General features: G+C 39.5%; 1 protein-coding gene across 1 annotated transcript in view; it reads right to left on the bottom strand.

Moving 5' to 3' along the window:
- LOC136673311 (uncharacterized) overlaps positions 1-6,350 on the bottom strand; it is a 31,139-nt gene extending 24,789 nt beyond the window's left edge. Inside the window, exons 1-10 of the mRNA XM_066648716.1 lie at positions 6,284-6,350; positions 5,669-5,784; positions 2,856-2,951; positions 2,542-2,732; positions 2,371-2,455; positions 2,113-2,260; positions 1,369-1,562; positions 1,111-1,261; positions 822-949; positions 186-438 (exon numbers count right to left, since the gene is read on the bottom strand). Coding sequence (XP_066504813.1) covers positions 186-438; positions 822-949; positions 1,111-1,261; positions 1,369-1,562; positions 2,113-2,260; positions 2,371-2,455; positions 2,542-2,732; positions 2,856-2,951; positions 5,669-5,784; positions 6,284-6,350 — 1,429 coding nt within the window. The remainder of the gene's footprint in view (positions 1-185; positions 439-821; positions 950-1,110; positions 1,262-1,368; positions 1,563-2,112; positions 2,261-2,370; positions 2,456-2,541; positions 2,733-2,855; positions 2,952-5,668; positions 5,785-6,283) is intronic.
- Positions 6,351-19,292: the final 12,942 nt, after the last annotated feature.

The raw sequence follows: 19,292 nt of genomic DNA, 5'->3' as shown, positions 1-19,292 counted from the left end.
TGTATTGCAATTTTTTTTTTTTACACAATTTTAAAGTTAAGTCATGTAATTGTTGAAACAGTTATTAATTTTCCAACAAGAAAAAAATACAATAAAAAACGGTAACATATCATTCTAGGAACTGCATCTCTACCGTGTGGCAAAAACGAATGCCCGCAAAAGTCTTATGGAGGGAGATTCCTGACCTGGCAGCTCATATACAACAGTCTGAAGAAATTCCCACGCTGGAGCACACTGTCGGGGAAAGTTGATATCAAACACATAGAACGCCTTAAAACAAATGTCAACAGCTGCAACAAGGGTGCTCTGCTCAATGGCTTGTCCATTAATGACCACAAAAGACTGGCAGCAACTCTGATCATCACCTAGGGCCAAAACAAATGGGTACGGCCTAGTGACTTGTGCCTCAGACAGGAACTCCACCATATTGGTCCCAACCTGTTGTAAACATAAGCATTTAAACATGGCATTAGCACTTTAATTTTACAAACACCCTAATTTAACTGATGCTTAAACGTACCATATTGACTTATGGTTATCTATAGATGTAGAAGGATAGAGGGTTGTAGTGAGAAACAGGTTTGTAGAGAGAATTACAGAGGATTGTAGAGGGAGGGATAGACAGATTTTAGAAGGATAGACAAACATGATTAATACAGCTAATATCTATCAAAATGTGACAGGATCTTCCGGATAGGACTGAGAAATCTCTAATGTGATGAGAAAACTGAATCCATCCTAGAAGTTTAGAGGCAAGTGTAATTACAGAGAAGAATGTTACCAAACTTCACAAAGCCCACTTTCTATATGTTTTTACTTACTGGTTTCAGATCAATGAAAGACTTTCTTGTCTCTTCACAGCTGGGACGAAAGGACTTCCGGCCAATCCGATAGACTGGAGCTGGTAGTACTACTGGCAGTAATCTCAATGCCATGTCACCTTGTGCATCTGGCAATAAGAATGTCTTATTAGGAATAAGATTATTAATGAAGTTACTTAGCAAATTCTGAAAAAATTCAATTTCCAACATGCCAGCTGTTGTTACTGCTTGTTTCCAAAAAAAATAATTACACTAATTTCTTAACAGTCTAAACCTCTGTGAGGACTACCTGTACACACAGAATCCACTCTTGAAAGAAGACCCAAAGCTTGCTTCTCCTGGCTGGCAAAACCTAAAATTATGTCTTTGAATACAGGCATCCACTTCTCTGAAAGCTTCCCAGCACAGGCTGGATGTAGAACAGCAAAGTCCTGTGCAATCTGTAGAAAATTATTTTAATTATTTTTCCAAATAAATTACAGATAATGTTTAGTAATGCTAATGTATAATTATAAATTATAATTAACTGATCATTTTCATATCCTACCATTCCTGGAGTATCCAGTAAACGTGGATACTCTCTGTTAATCTCCTGCACCGTCTTTGATCCATGATCCCTTATCCACTTAGCCCTGTAGATTGCCGTTTGCTTCATGTATTCTTCTACTTGGTTCAGGGGCCAGATGTTATTTTTTAGCCACTCTGTCATCGCCACTGCTCTCTCATCAGATATATCAGTCTCTGGGGAGGGTGGTGGAGGTGGGGGTTGGGTCAGGTGTTGTGGGTGTTCAAAAGAAATATGCAGAGAAAGACCATGACTGTTTGAACTCAAACACATACACTGATGTTCTTAAGTGTTAAGTTATTTAATAAAAAAATAAATAAATAAATAAAAACCCACACCCTAACTGCCAAGTACATTATTTTTAAAAACCATTTCTACTGATATTTTGTTATACAATGTGACTGATGTTTGTGTGACACATAATTAATTAAATCAATTTCATTATCATATATCAAGACATTTTAGAGTTCATCATTCTGTAGTGGTCAATGTAAAATCCAAAATTGCCCAGCAAAGCCACATTGAACTAATTCCATCCATTCATCCATCCATCCATCCATTATCTGTAACCGCTTATCCAATTCTAGGGTCGCGGGGGGTCCAGAGCCTACCTGGAATTTCCATACATTCATCTATAACCAAATTTATGTCTACACAAAATATTCTCTAACAATAAAGCCACTTATCTAATATATTCTTTGTATGAGAACCTGTTTGTGCATGTACCTTGCAAAACCAGACTACTGGTAACACAGTTCTCCACAGGGTTAGGTCTGCACTTTCCACTACGGAGCCTCTTCCTTACATTTCTTAAACGTTCCTCAATGAAGCCGGTTGCTGGTCTGTGATTTCGCCCTGGACTATACCATGCTTCCTTTTTAAAAAATATAAAGTGTTCTTTAACATTTCAGACCTAAAATAAACTATAGCAGGTCAAACCCATCAAAACCAAGCCCCATGTGCTTTGATGTCACTGGTACTTACAGTTCCATTTCCATGCTGATCCTTTAAACATGGAAATTCACTGACTAAAGATGAGGCCAGGTTTTTTTTTGCAACCGATGCTGGACTGTAAAGAGATTATATATATTTAAACATACAACAAGAAATCAGTGGAACATCAGTTCATATCAAACATGTAAAAAGCTTACTCACGTCTCTCCAAACCGCTCGATGAGATGTGACACTAGGATTCTAACCATAGCTCTCCGCTGTTTGAGTGAGATGAATTGTTTGGTGTCAAGGCTGCAAATAATGTCTTTACCCTCTGGTGTTTTTTCAAGGGCCTCCCTAATTTTCTGCAAATACAAGATGAGGGAGGGAAAGAAAAAAAAAACCCACACCACCTATTCTCAGGGCCTGGCGCAAATATCCAATTTGACAAGTTAAAAATCCTTTGTGAATGACCCTTATTTCCCCATTGTGTGCGTGTCAGAAATTTAAGAAAGAAAACAAAAACAACAACATACAAACGTTCCCTCTAGACCTGGAGACATGGCCTCATGCTGCTGGTGCAGTGATGGTCCTGCCGATGGGCCATACTCAACCGGCTCAAGCTGCAGTTCCTTTGGAGACAACTAAATATTAAACTTGTATTTGAAAGCAAAAAAGATAAGACTTAAGTTAATCACATGGTCATAAACCGAAATGCCTAAAATAACTCCAAAAACAAGAACACAACCAACATGACAGTGAGAACAAAAAAAATGCCTAAAACAGTCTGTAGCGCAGAGAAACATAGCAATTATCATCAACTTCTTTATAGGACCTTGCAACATGGAGAGGATGGTGGTCATCAAGAGAGTTCACATCAATGACTTCAAGCTGAGATGCAGGAGACACACAGTATGAAAAATAGTGTCGATGAAATCCTATTGTATCATACTTCCTTACAATCAGTCTGATGGAGGACTCCACTGATACAATGCTCTCTATCGTAGCAAACTGAGGCTCACCATCACACGAATGGGAGACTAGAAGACACATTCCAGGCCTATATTCAGTGCCCCTCCATCTCACCCAAGATGGAACATACACTTCAGTGAAAATCGGCACCTTTTCGAATTTGTGCTTGATGTTTTCATAACCTTCAATACAGCCCAAAAGGTTTGTGTATCCTGCACCAACTTCTAAGTTGTGGGTGAACAAATTACCCGAAAGAAGGTGATAACATAGCAGCATCTGATGCCTGTAGGCCATTGTTTTGCAGATGTTGCGAAAGTTACACGTAACATGGCTGAGTCTTTTGAAAAACCCATGCTTGGCCTCAAATCGCATAGCCCAAAACAGAACAATAGGGCCTAGCTTCCTGATTGCACCTGGATAATGGATCATAAAGTGATGTTTTGGTTTAAGGTGCCTATCAGGGTAGAGCTCCAGAAAAAGACTGTGGTGCTCCTGGATTAGGTGCCCTAAAAAAATGGATGCTTCTAGTGTTAATGATGGAGAAAAAATAAATTCCATGCAACTCAGTAACAGAAGAAGCAACTCCCAGTATTGGTTGCCCTGTGGGATAAGGTCACCTAAAATAAGAGGCAGTAATCTTAACAGACACCAGGTCTGTGATGCTGTCTGCCTGAGAGCTCCATCTGGGTTTTTGAGCTCATGTGCTTTAATGAGGGAAGGCTTGTTGTGACTGTCACTGAACCCATAATCAAAACTTGTAAGTCTATAGTTGATCTGATCTAGAGTTACAATCTTTTGCTCAATGAGGGAATTAAGAACAAGCTTAACTTCATACCCCCCAATCCCCTCCAGTATATCATGCATGATATCTGGCGCAACATTGTCAACAACTTTGTAGAACTCCAGCCTGTTCAGCACACTCTCCCTCTTAAGACCTGTCACTGCTGGATTATGCAGATACAAATCTGTTTGGTAGTTGATGTTGTTTCTTAACAATGATTCATCCTCAAAAGTCTGCACATGAAGGATTTCCTTTTGGACACGGCACCAGCGGCAGACACTCTTTGCAGAAAAGCTCTCTGTATATCCAAGGACTGCATTGAGCCCCAAGTTGTCACCACAAACTTGCGCAATTCCAATCTTAACTATTCCTTTAAAACAAGGAGTGTCAATTTGAAGTCCGTTCATTTCCAGACTTCGGATCTCATCAACAACCGGCTCCAAGACAACATCCATACCATAGGTTTTGACATCATCTGATTTGTACACTGCCAGCAGGAAGTAGGCACTAAGGGTGGAAAGAAATTCTGGTGGCAGGCATTTCACTGTAAAATAAAGAAACCCTAACTTGTGGACAGAAGTCTTTGAGCCCAAAGGATTAACTGTCTCACATTCATCACAATAAAGCAACAGTGGAATCGCAAACTCTCTTGAAAAAAGAGCACTTGCTTTGAACATGGTGCCATCTCTAAAATCCTGAAGAGCACCAATTTCTTGCTCTCGCCACGCCAGTATTTTTTCCATAGTCTCTGGACTCTCAAGGACTAACTTGAGCAAAGGACGCAAAGGAACCCTCTGAAAAGTATCCCTCACAGCTACCTGCCTAACACTTCCTGTTGTGGACACTCTCTTTTGGGTGTAGGAAAACCCAGGAAGAGGCTCCTCTACAGGTTGGACTAAGTATCCCGTGCTAGCAAAATATTTCATTTGCTTGTACTCAGACTCAAAATTCCTGAATGGCTCAGCAGCTGCTGCAAATTTCTGTTCCAATTCTTGGCCCTCTGGAGTCTCAGCTTGACCAATCTTTTTTAAAAATGACATGGTCTTATTCCTCAAACTACTTACTATGTCATTCACTAGAGTAGATGTCTGCTGAACAACATAAGTAATAGCTGTTAGAGTCTGTGAAGAATTTGCCCTCAACTTGGCAAGAAACAGTGCCACCCTATGTATTACACTACCTTCATCCAATTCATCCCATTCCTCTAAATCACATTCGACTCCCCTTAGATCTCTGGATATAACATTTCTAGGATTGGCAGAGCAGTGCGCCTCACCTGCGGCAGAGCAGTGCGCCTCACCTGCGGCAGAGCAGTGCGCTTCACCTGCGGCAGAGCAGTGCGCCTCACCTGCGGCAGAGCAGTGCGCCTCACCTGCGGCAAGCATTGCCTTGTCATTATGCTGAAGCAAATGCCTCGCAAATGAACGAATATAGCCAAAGCTTCTACAACAACCGGCTTCAGCATACTGAAAGTATGTGCTAGAACTATGTACGTTATGGACCGCTCTGAGGTGAGCAAAAAGATGACCAAGGTTTCGCCCAGCAAATGTACATTTAAAACAAGAATACCCCATCAGAAATCTCTTTTCCACTTACTTCATTCAGTTTTTTAAGGTGTGATTTCAGCTTCAGCCTTGGACCAATTACAGGAACCAGTGCCGCAATGGAAGCATCATCCAATATAAAGAAGCTCTCCTTATCAATTTCTTCATCTAAGAGGATATATGCATACATTTACAAAAGAAAGAAAAAAAAAATACTTTAGCAGAAGTGCCAGTTGAGAATATTCATTTCATTACAGCAGCAACAATAGGTTTTTTGCTCCTTGGCTCCCCTACAGTGGCAGAGTGTATCTCATTTTTACAACACTCACCTGAAATCAAGGGAGAGGTTGTGGCTTCCTACCCTCCTCCAAAAATTACATAATGCAGTTTCTGCAGTGCTGAGCCCAGAGTAGCAACAACAGAGGCTCTATTCGTCCCATTACAGGCCAGTGAAACATCACAATGATTCTGAAGCTGTAATTTTAATGTAAAATTACTGTGTGATGTTTTAATGTCTGAATATAACCTTTAAATCAGGGCTCTGAAATTGTATGAGAAAAGACTCTGTGCAGCCTACAACTTAGAAATAATTAACTGCTTCAAATGGATTGTTATCCAATGCTTAAGTGAAATACTTTCAAGTCATTTTTATACTGGGAAAACTTACGCTCAAACTTCGGAATCAGTGCTTCCAGTTTCCATTCGATTAGTTTCTCTCTGACAAAATCATCCATGGAACAGAACTGAAGAGGGGGGGGGGGGGAGCATTAACTAATATCAATGCAATTTATTTCAGTTTTATTAGATTAAAAGACACAAACAAAGTCTACAAGTATCTTAAATTAAAATGTAATTCAAGACAAAATTACAGCTTCCCATCTAAAACATAAGGTCACACACAGTTCAGTGCAGAAGTCTTAGGCACCTAAGAAATGTATATATATTTAAACTAATGCCTCCTCAGTAAGTGTGGTGCTTGTATCAAAGTTATATATAATCACAGTAAATACATAAGAATAAATTATGGTCGAAAGTTTTGTTCATTTGAAAAAAAAAAAGAAAATTGAAACTGAAAATTCTAATATTGAGACTGAAGTTTGAAACATACGACATTGCATTCAAAATTAAAATAAGTGTGGGATGATTATTTTTCAGTGTAATCAGAAATTTGATTCAATTATGGCAGCCAATGGAGTCACAATCACACCTACTGGGGGTTGTTTTGCTGGCCCTGACACCAACAGGTCAGTCCTAAAACACTGGGGAAAACAATTTGTTCGCCTGCTGGCCACATTTGTGGATCAGGCTGCGTTTGTGTTTGGATCGGGTGAAACCAAAAGTCCGCGAGTGGCAATGCACAAATGCACGTCACGGAAACCACGAGTGACTTGATCCACAAAGATTCAACAATTTACAAATAAATATTAAATTCGAGACTTTATAAATATATGCAATGTAAATTAAAATAATTTAATTTGTCTTTGCATTAAATTATGATGTATATACAAACCAAAAACATGTATTAATGAGTGTAACTATATTTGTACAGATTGCAGATTGAGACAGATTAAGATGTATTCATTTGTGAACAGTGAAACATTTGTGACTAATCTGTCTCCATACTTGAAAAGGCGACGATAAAATCAACGTTCAGGAGCTCCAAATAGAGACGATAAAATCAACGTTCAGGAGCTCCAAAGGGCGACGATAAAATCAACGTTCAGGTGCTGGATATAGCAACGATAAAAACAGTTTTAATGAGGTCGAAACAATGACGCTGTAATATTTAAAAACTGTTTCAGATATGGTCAGCTCCATTGTTTTAACGGTTAGCCTGCTATGCTAGCTAGCATTTGTGTAAAAATTAAAAAGCCTCTCCAGACACACGTTGAACAGACCGAATACGTTTAGGATACAGCATAAAATATTTTTTTCTGTGAAACTACTGCGTTATTTTAGCTCTTCCTCGCCGTTTTAATCATCAATTTAGCATATTAGCTATATTAACCAGCTATCGCTAGCTAACTTACTTCATTGTTGGGTTTTCATGATGCTAATAATACGCCTCTGCCTACATTCTTGAGATAAAATAAATTAAATTATATTTTACATAACTCATTGTCAATGTATAATCACCAAAAACCACAGGAAAGTCAATTTAGCCACTTACTTTCTTCAGCCGTTGAACCTGCTGCAGTAGCCTCTTCCAGCTGAAGCAATGTGGGCGGGAAAGACGTCGAGCCGTTACGTGCATGTTCCCTTTCAGGTCCGCAACGCAAACCCAACACTGCTGGGTTGTATTAAACAACCCAACAAACGAAACAATAACCCAAAAATATGACCCAACTTTACTGACACAGCAGTTGGGTTCTTGAAATAACCCAGCATTTCTTAGAGTGCAGAGATGACTGATGTGAAAGATCTGGGCAGTTTGCACCCTTCTCTGGTGTCAAGTGGCATTACGTTAGCAGCAGTTTGAATAGATGTGATGGCTGGTTTTGTAAGTCTCAGAAGAGGCATATACTTGTCTTCATATTTGTGTATTACTCCATCATACTACTTAATGTTTATACACTGCTTTTTGTTTTTACACTGTTTCTTTTTTATATACTGTTCTTAATTTATTCACTGCTCTTTATTTGAACACTGTTCCGAGGGTATGCTACACTGTTTTTATTTTTTTATACAGTGATCTAGGTTATATACACCACTCTTGATATGTGTTTTGTATCTGTGCTGACCGTAGGATGATGGGCCCACATTTTGAGTCTTGTCTCTTCTTAAGCTTGTGTGCTCATGCTCTGAGGGAGCTTTTCCTGCTACTGTTGCCTTGGCAATGCTCATTAGGGCTAGGTAAAACTGTTTTTCAAAGAACCCCAGTTGTTAAACATGCTCTATAAATAAAATTGAATTCATTTAATTAAACTGGGTGGTATGGTAGGTGGATTGGCAACTCAAAAGTGTCCATAGGTGTGTGTGAGTGTGAGTGAATGTGTGTGTGTGTGTGTGTGAGTGAATGTGTGTGTCTGGTGCCCCCTCCAGGGTGTGTTCCTGCCTTGCGCCCAACGATTCCAGGTAGGCTCTGGACCCACTACAACCCTGAGCTGGATAAGTGATTACAAACAATAAATGAATGAATGAATGAATTCAACCCTGCAGACACACTTGTATAATCGCCACAGTAAAGTGCTGCAAAAATGGAGACTAAGCTACCACCCCCAATGCCAAGTGTGGCCTAGGGGTCTAAAGGTTGCCAAAACTTTTGTGTATGATTTTTTTTTCTGTCCATCAGTGGTCCGTAGCATGTAGTGTGCTTTTTTTAGTGCCATTTTTGTAAAATATTCATGTGACAAGAGTTGGCCATTAGATGGAATGGCCTTAATTACTGTACCCTCCATTTTACACTGTGCCAAGGTTCACCCAAGCAGTAATGCACCGTCTGTCACTAGGCAAGTGTGCTGTGATCATGTTTACATGTTTTAGGGGCCAAGTTGAGCTTTAAATAAAGCCTTAATGCAGCAGCTGAGAACATACAGTTCTTAAAGAAAAGTGAACATTTTTTTAACAACTTTTTTTTTTTTTTTATCTCACAACACTACAATAGTGCCATCGATGGTGTAGGCAGGCCAGCTGTCACATACTGCAGAGCGGTGCCAAATCCATTGCCAAAGCTATAAAACTTAATCCTCAGTAGCCAAGAAAACAAAGATAAGCAGAGAACCCAAGAATATAAAGGAAGCAAGTGCCAAGCCAATTAGACAAATAATGAGGACGTGCACAATAAGTGGTAAAAGTAACAAGGAGAAGGAAATATGCTTGTGGGGCATTTAATGACACAAAGTTTTAAATGATTTCCTCATGTTTTACTCTTGGAAGGCTAGACTTATCTCTGTGATTTTACTAATAGTGTTAAAAAAAATAAAAGCTACAAAACAATCACATGCTAATTACATGGTTATTATCCAGTTTATAGCGTGTTGTGAAATGGAGGCCTTGTTTATTTTTTTCTATAATTCTTCACAAGAAGCTCCAGAGTCCTGGGGACCTATGTTCAATCATCACCCAGTCTACTGTAAGAAGGTTGAAATGTTCTCCCTGTGTCTGTGTAGGTTTCCTCCTGGTGCTTGACTTTCCTCTCAGGATGAAGGGTTCACAGACCACTACTATTCAGGGAGGTCTTGACCGTAGATGGTTGATGTTTGAAGTCAGGTATTGATGTACCAAATTATAAACCAACAACACTCCAGTGGATTCAGTTCCACAGCTCCTCAGCCCAACACTGATGGGTGTAAATACATGTATATGGCAATTTTCATCAAGCATGATGACCTTGTGTCTGTATTTGACTGCTCCAAAATGTTTCATTCTATTATTAAAGAGGACTGAAAAGTACTGAATTACTTTCTACATGAGTCCCTCCCCAAATTATCTGTGTTTAATTAATTCACTCTACAATATATATATGTATATAGGACAGCCAATGACATCACTTTAGTTTGATTATTTAACGCTTAATGAGAAAAAAACTCAACTTCCCTCATTCAAATGCAAAAGAATAAAGCACAATGGAAGTCACATGTCACATGATCCCTATTGTGTTTCACAAAACCACTCTTACACATCTGCCAATGTTGAAATATTACAGTAATGGCATGTTGTCCAGTTACAGGTTCCATGAGACCATGTGCTGTTGGATTCATATTTCATGAGCACAAATGAGCTGCTTCCTCTTCCTCCAGTTCAAACTGATCTCCACAATTCAGCTCTGAAAGCTATTAATTAATGCACAGAGACTGACTCCAGCAAGTCCTCGCAGTCTAATCTGCCTTATCATCCTTCGCTGAGGAAATATGATGAAGTATTAGATAAATATATTATGTTTCTCATCCCAGGCTCCACAGTGCAGGCTTTTAATTAGCCCTCAGTCAAATAATTACGAATCCCTGCCTGGGTGTTTCTGCTGTGTGCCCTCACTCTTCCAATGCAATTTCCAAATGAAAAGATTTTTTTTCCCAAACTCTTTGTTATGAAAAATGAAAATCAGGATTATTTAATAAAGCCATAACAGCTGAAATATTCTTTACGACGGCTGTAAAACACACTATTGACCAAACTCCTCTCTCATTTATTTCATTTCCAGTCAAAATGACTATTAATTACAAGTTATTCAGTCACAGACTCAGAGAAAGAAGAGAGAGTGAAAATGACACCATTAAACCGCCATAAAATATCTTGTTTCAGTATTAAGAGTTCACTGCAGTTTCTTTTCCAAAGAAATGAACACAGATATAACTAGTGCTGAAGGATTTGAGGAAAATAATTCATTAGGACACTTCTGAATTTGTATATTTCTGCTATTATTTTCTATATTTTAAGGTCCATGCTTCTTTACATAACCAATATATACAAGAAGATCTATGAGATCAAATTTTCATTATTAAACGTAGAGTGTAAGTTTTAGTGAAATGTTACATAGTGCTTGACGGAATCTGATCGCTCTTACTGTGTATTTTACAACAGTTAGTTCCGGCCACGCACTCTGATTGGTTGAGAAGCGTTCTAAAGCGTGCTTTATTTCGCGGTAACAGCATGGTTTTTCTCAGTCAGTGAAGGTTATTGCTAAAAATTCTACGCTGCAGCTCAGCTGTCTTTATCAAACCTTTCACCACTAAATTAGCTTCAGTTCATGTTTCACACCAATAGGCTTTCTTCAGTTTACTTCAAGAATACTAACACCGATAAAAATCACATACCAATTATACTCACAGTTATTAACACAATTAACTCTTTAAGTTTAACTTGAAATAAATGGAGACTGATGGCAGTGACTGGCATTAATGATGTTTAATTCAACACAACCACAAAATAAGACATTAATTAAATGACTTGAGACGAAGCCAGGAAAACATATCAGTGAAGAGAAAGCCCATCTGAGATTCAGTTGCTGAATCTGTCCTTAGTGTCACAGGTGATTTTTTATTTTTTTATTTTTTTTTTGCTGCACATTCAGGGCATCTCAAATCACTCCCCATTCCCTGCATAGTGCACTAACATCACCTGTAATTAATGACTGTGGGTTTAGAATCAAACACAACATGTTTAAAATGAAGTCATGCATCGTGGTTTAATATCAGTGTGTGTTATATTAGAAGTATAATGCAGTATGGCTGGTTACCTCTTATGGAGCGCTACAAAGTTGCCGCTCGACCGAGCTCACCGGGCTAGATAAAGACTCTCTTGGGCAGAAGCAAGTTTCTCTGAAGTAGTTTACTCAGTGATACTGTAGTGGTGAGCTGAGGCTGATCCAGTCAGGGCGGTGAATGCAGTGCAGTAGAGTTTGTTACTGTGACGTAGCAACAAGCTACTTGTTGAGGAACTATAATTTGGCGGAAGGATTTACTAATTTCATAAACATTTTTGACACCACTTTTACAGCTCCGTTTATATATTTCACAATTTATTCCCCAAACTGTTGCAAAAAAGCAACAGAACATTCAAGGTTGTGTGTTATCATGAAATAACATTCCTTCGTCTCATGCTTGCACTGCATCACATCCATGCTGTTATTTCATGACAACACACTGCCTCTCGTGTTCTGTTGCTTAAATATAGAATGTTAGATAAATAAGCAAATATAAAAATGAAGATATTGTTGTTGATAAATCAGGTTAGAAATAAACGCATATCTCCTATTATTTGAAAACAGCACTTTATTTGTAAAAATCAATATGTAAAACAATTTAATTTTCTCTACATCTATAACATATTTTGAGTTCAATTGCTGTGAATCCCCATGAAAAAAATAATGCATGCTTCTTGAGCACAGTGCTGTATTCAAAATGTAGCTTCTATGTCTGAAGTTATAGCTTAACATATCTATACAATTTCTTTATTTATATTTATATAGTACTTAGACACTTAGAATTGTGACGGGATAAGAGCAGATCATAAATACATAATGTTGCCAAGACATCTATAACAGACAGCTAGATTAGTTACTGTCTATTTTTATTTATACAATAAAGAACACCCCCTATAGGTCCAGCTGTTTTAGGACACATTTATAGAGTAATTACTGTTATTTTAAGGTGGACTTATTGCTGACACAGCTGCTAGCTTGTATAGTCTCTATCTCAAACATTCATTCATTCATTATCTGTAAGCGCTTATCCAGTTCAGGGTTGCGGTGGGTCCAGAGCCTACCTGGAATCATTGGGCGCAAGGCGGGAATACACCCTGGAGGGGGCGCCAGTCCTTCACAGGGCAATATACACACTCACACATTCACTCATACACTCACTCTATATCAAACAGCACTGATCAATAGAATGGAAGAAGGTCAACAATCCCAAGTGTCACCTAAAAAGGTGTAAAGCCCACCCTTCGCTAATCAAAACCTCTGGGGTGACTTGGAGCATCATTTTTTTGTTTGTTGTGAACATCCATTAGCATCTGATGTTTATGTGGGTGCAACCAAATACCCAGCACAATGTTCTAGCATGTAATGTGAAGCCAAATGAGGACAAACTTTCTATGACCACACTCTCTTGGTTGCTCTTAGAGAGGGAGTTCTGGTCTGGGAGCATGGGTCTCAGTCTGGGTCTCAGTGGGAGAGTCAGAGGCTAGCGGTTCCAGTAACAGTGCTGAAAATCAGAGGAAATGAGTCTGAGGTAATGTGCCACGTTCCAATGGTTTAGTTCATGTTGTATTTTAAGGCCTGCAGCAGCCACACATGATGTTTTGCCATTTCCAGGTACAGTCGCACCTTTGGTCCCATCTCTTACATTCATAAGGCATGTGTTTATGGTTTGAATAAAGCTGAAAATCTCAATGAATTGTGTTATCTTGGTTCAGGGGGTTTACTAAAAGGAATAAATTAAACGTAAAAAGAAGCAAAGGTGTCTTTGGCAGCACTGTTGGCACATCCGCAGCTCATTCTGATCTGTGTGCTCCACCTCTGGAAGACAGAGCTGCTGCAGCTCCATCTCTAGGAGCCAATGAACCACGGAGAGCTGTATCACCCATTGATCCGTCTCTGGAAGTACAGGAGCTGTGGAGAGAGACGTCTCCCGCTCATGGTCAGTCCTGGTGTTCTAACGAGTTGTACTGTCAAGTGTCTAATATAAACGCTAAGCTAAGGCTTGTAAAGAAAGTAGCTAGAGTTTTGTGCTGTATGTTCTTTTTTTTGTTTGTTTGTTTTTTTCATAATAATTTGATAATATGAAATCTAGGAGCAATATACCGAGCAGCTGTTTGGACCCAGATTCACAAAGTCAATACATCATGACTTACCAAGTGGATAGCAATTGGTTGTGGAGCATAATTACACAGCAAATTCACCAGCGTTAAATCAACACCATTAGTGTAAAAATGTAAACTTAATTTGACAGTAATAGTGTGGATTTAACACTGGTGAATTTACTGTATAGAAGTATGAATGGAATTAGTAAAACAGAGCCACCAGTGGATGGGAACACAACGGTGTCTTTCTCAGATCCAAAGTTGCTTTAAGATTCTGAGAAAGTGAGAGAGAAGAAAACAACAAAAAAATGAAAACACATAATAACACAGTTACAGTTTGGCAGCCATGATACTGGAGGATCTGCCCCCAGCAGTGACCAGTCTGAAAATGTTTAACAGACGGAAGACCAGTATCCGAGGACCAAAGTGAGGGTGCAGGAGTTCAGTTAACATTACATCAATGTAATCCAGCTCTAACAATAAAGTCATCACCATTAATTACGCTGTTGCCACACATGTTATTGATGTGTTATTACACAGTTATTAGAGCCAATTTATGAAGTGGGCTCTAGGAAACCCTTCTTTTTTATTAATCATGAGTTAATTCAGGAGAAAGGCAACTCCAGCGGAGTTCAAGAGACCCCTCTCCACTTCACAAAATCAGGCTCAGCATTTTCCTTCAGTTTAATTATTTGTTCTAGGAATACATCTGAGGAGACTTCGCAGTCCCAGTGGGAATCCTCTCTCAACACAAACACAAACACGTCCTGCATATTACTCGCATACGCACACAGCAGTCTTTCTTCAGGAAAAAAATAAAAAGACTGAAAAGAACACCTACTGTTGAGGTAATGTAACCGGGAGGACAGCTAATTAAAAACCTAATCAAGGATGGATTTTTAATCTACATTTTTATTCACGCAAACAAAACAAAATGTGCTGCATTTTCAAGATTAGTAATATCAGTGTTGTTTTACATAAATCCACATTAAAATGCGATCAGTCAGAACAAGACACGAATAAAGATCTTATATAACGCACAGCCATTTAGAATGGAGAATGCTTAGAGTCAAAAGGTTCAATTAAGTAGATGATATTCAATGTAAGTGTAGTGTAAAGTACCGGTGATCTTTACTTATTTTCAGAAGGTATCAACCTCAGTCTACTGTATTAAAGTCTTTGTCAGAGAAGGGAGTCATTTGTATATTGTACACTATAGTATTGTGTTGACGACTTGTTTGTATAGAGTTGAAATGTATGGACGTTTATGTAAAAAATGCTTACGTGAATGTTTATGCCAGCTGTGAAACATGGTGGTGGTAGTATCAGGGGTTCAGGGTGTTTTACAGCCACTGAACCAGAGCAGCTTACAATTATTTGATAGTACTGAGGGGCTGGCTCTTACAGCAAGACAGTGACTCTAAACATACTGCAAAAAAAAGCTAAAGCAGATGCCATTTTGCATTTTTTGGAGTCAAGGGGAAAATATATACATATAACTAGTGCTGTTTTGACAAACATTACAAACAAGAATTGAATGAGTTTATTAAGAATATTAAATTAAAACATGTCACAGATGATGAAGCGAAAGCTTTCATAAACAGTCAGTGAAATTAAGACAGAACAATGAAATGCTGGAGTAAATGAAAGAAGTTTCACTTTATTCTCTTCTTTCTGATGATACGAAACCTAAGGCCTTCTGACAGCTATGAAAAGCCCCGCCTGCTGCAAGCAGACATTTATCTGCAACCCCCTCGCATTGGATTCCATGGACATTTTAAAACGATGACAAGCAGGGGCTTTTCTATATCTCTGACAAAATATAATTTCATGCAGGATTAACTATATTGACCGGCTAGAAGGCAGAATAATCTACGGCTCAAGATCTTCATTGGGTTGTTGCTGTGTGTGTGTGTGTGTGTGTGTGTGTGAATAAATGAATGAATGAGTGAGAAACCGAGCAAAGTAAAGAATGCAGGAAAACGAGAGAAAACAGACAGGAAATACAAAAAAAAAAGAAAAAGAAAAATGTGGTGACCTGAGGGCTGCTATGCACTCCATCCATCACTGTGGAATTTAAGGCTGAAGTCTACACTCGTCCACAGATCTACAATTAAACATTAGCATTTCACCTAATCGCCATATTACCGTGACAGAGATTAAGAATTTATCCGCCCGGGAAAGTGCCCGAAGGCCCAAAACGGAAGCTCTCCTCTTGATGTCTGTCATCCAGCATGTTTTCATGAATGAAACATTGCCTAATTCCAGCTAACTATCGGATTCCTCCGCACCCAACCTGCTCCTTCTGCTGCTGGGAGAAGATCAAGTCGTCACCGCTAAGAGAGGAGCAGAAGTCGGTAGAAAGGTCTGTGAGAGTCGGATTGATGGCCGGTGTCAGCTGTGACGTGAATGGCTCGGGATTAACGAGGGGGTTGTGAGAATGTGTGGAGCAACAGAAGCTGGCAAAGGGCCAATGCCTTCCTGCTGCTGTGTTTGTATTCAGCTTTTGTTGTTTGCTAATGACCAGCCACTAAACACCCACTGACCAATCATGTGATAGAGTCACAAGATGGCAGTACTGGCTTTATTTGTAATGTATTTCTATTTCTTCAGTTTAAACCCTAACCATGTATTTTCCAGGTGATGTTTCAGGGAAAAAAACTCTAAGCACTGTTCCTACAACCCACACAGGGCTCCTTAGCACACAATGGTTTGAGCAACAAATCCGTTTCTAAGAACACTGCGCGCTGGTCAGAGGTGCAGAGAAACATCTCTGAAAAGGGAAGCGTGTGATGTTTGGAGAACTAATGTTTGTGATCATGTTTCTGTTTAGTGAATTATGGAGGTGGGAGAATTCTCAGCAGGTTCTTTGCAAACAATAATGGAGCATTATTACGTGATCAAAAGAGAAGATGGGCAAATCATAAGGACATTGATTCACTTAAAATATCTAAATATGACTAGGAGTATTAGTATAATAATACATATTATTATTACACATTTGTTACATATTAGTAATATTATTCCTTATAATTTTGACTGGAGTTTCTACTTAGTGAGCTCCCAACCAATTAGTAAAATAGACAATACACAATACCCCCCCACCCCCCACCCCCAACACACACACACACACACACACATGTTAGGCTTGGGAGAAACTGCACCTTGCCTTTTCCCTATATCGTATTTCTCATTGTATCTGAACAAAGAGGCAGACTGCTCTTTGTTTTATTCAAATTGCAGAGATCAAAGCACTAAACTAAAGCATTGAAAGAGATAATACTTACTCAGAATCAAGGGGAACGTGAAACAAGGTGGGTTTATAAAATCAGCATAAACACAACTGACTAGTAAACAAACAATCATTAAGCTACGTTCTTAAAAATAAAGGTGCTACAACAGGTTCTTTATATGACGCCATAGTTGAACTATTTTGGTTCCATAAAGAAGCATTTTCACTAAAATAAATGTGTACAGAACCTTGACTTTTAAACCTTTGAAAGGTTCTTCACTCTCACACACCTCTTAAACAAACACGGTTCTTTCTGTGGTTCTCATACTTTTTAGACCAAGTACCACCTACCAGTCCTATGTCTTGCTTGAATATTTGTAAATTGCATGCAATACACAAAGCTGTTTTAAAATGACTACAAAAAATTATACAGCGAATATAAATGCTTAAACTTAATGTTTTAGACGGCAGAGGTAGTGATGCAGTCACACAGCTCCAGGGACCTGGAGGTTGTGGGTTCAAGTACTGCTCCGGGTGACTGTCTGTGAGGAGTGTGGTGTGTTCTCCCTGTGTCTGCGTGGGTTTCCTCCGGGTGACTGTCTGTGAGAAGTGTGGTGTGTTCTCCCTGTGTCTGTGTGGGTTTCCTCCGGGTGACTGTCTGTGTGGAGTGTGGTGTGTTCTCCCTGTGTCTGCGTGGGTTTCCTCCGGGTGACTGTCTGTGAGGAGTGTGGTGTGTTCTCCCTGTGTCTGCGTGGGTTTCCTCCGGGTGACTGTCTGTGAGGAGTGTGGTGTGTTCTCCCTGTGTCTGCGTGGGTTTCCTCCGGGTGACTGTCTTTGAGAAGTTTGGTGTGTTCTCCCTGTGTCTGTGTGGGTTTCCTCCGGGTGACTGTCTGTGAGGAGTGTGGTGTGTTCTCCCTGTGTCTGTGTGGGTTTCCTCCGGGTGACTGTCTGTGAGGAGTTGGTGTGTTCTACCTGTGTCTGTGTGGGTTTCCTCCGGGTGACTGTCTGTGTGGAGTGTGGTGTGTTCTCCCTGTGTCTGTGTGGGTTTCCTCCGGGTGACTGTCTGTGAGGAGTGTGGTGTGTTCTCCCTGTGTCTGCGTGGGTTTCCTCCGGGTGACTGTCTGTGAGGAGTTGGTGTGTTCTACCTGTGTCTGTGTGGGTTTCCTCCGGGTGACTGTCTGTGTGGAGTGTGGTGTGTTCTCCCTGTGTCTGTGTGGGTTTCCTCCGGGTGACTGTCTGTGAGGAGTGTGGTGTGTTCTCCCTGTGTCTGCGTGGGTTTCCTCCGGGTGACTGTCTGTGAGGAGTGTGGTGTGTTCTCCCTGTGTCTGTGTGGGTTTCCTCCGGGTGACTGTCTGTGTGGAGTGTGGTGTGTTCTCCCTGTGTCTGTGTGGGTTTCCTCCGGGTGACTGTCTGTGAGGAGTGTGGTGTGTTCTCCCTGTGTCTGTGTGGGTTTCCTCCTGGTGACTGTCTGTGAGGAGTGTGGTGTGTTCTCCCTGTGTCTGTGTGGGTTTCCTCCGGGTGACTGTCTGTGAGGAGTGTGGTGTGTTCTCCCTGTGTCTGCGTGGGTCTTCCCCTGGGAGCTATTTAATAAACAATAATAATAATAATAAACAAATAGATAAAATTAACCATACTCAAAGATGTAACAGAATTTTTAACTACGTTTCAGTAACTACACACATGTAAAATTCAAATCCACAAATGTACTGGAATGCTCAAATTTAAAACAACAGCAATAATAATAATAATAATAATAATAATAATGATAATAATAATAATAATAATAATAATAATAATAATAATAATAATTTAATTTCATCAATGTGGAAACAATATTTGTAATGTATAGAAATATTTTTTTTTAATGTGTAGGAAAGATTTACATTTGTAAAGCAAATGTCATGAATGTGTGAATCAGTACGTCTCTCAAACATTTTAAAGGTTCCAAATGTGACAGTGGGAGTTTTTCAATGTGGTAGGAAATATCCACACATTCACCTTCTCTGCTGTTTGTGTGAATCTTTTTTTGCAGCTGCAGAATTTTGACCCTGTTTTAACAGCCAATAGATGGACCAATAGGAAAGCTTTAACTGGACCAATCAGATCGCGAGGTTTGTTTAACCAATCAAAACACTGATATGTTCTTTCTGTAAAAAGACACATGAACTAGCATTTTTACTTTCCCGACTCTCCATTGTATCTC

This window comes from Hoplias malabaricus, chromosome 17 (assembly GCF_029633855.1).
Source record: "Hoplias malabaricus isolate fHopMal1 chromosome 17, fHopMal1.hap1, whole genome shotgun sequence".
Lineage (NCBI taxonomy): Eukaryota > Metazoa > Chordata > Actinopteri > Characiformes > Erythrinidae > Hoplias > Hoplias malabaricus.
This window is presented reverse-complemented; position numbering and strand designations above follow the sequence as displayed.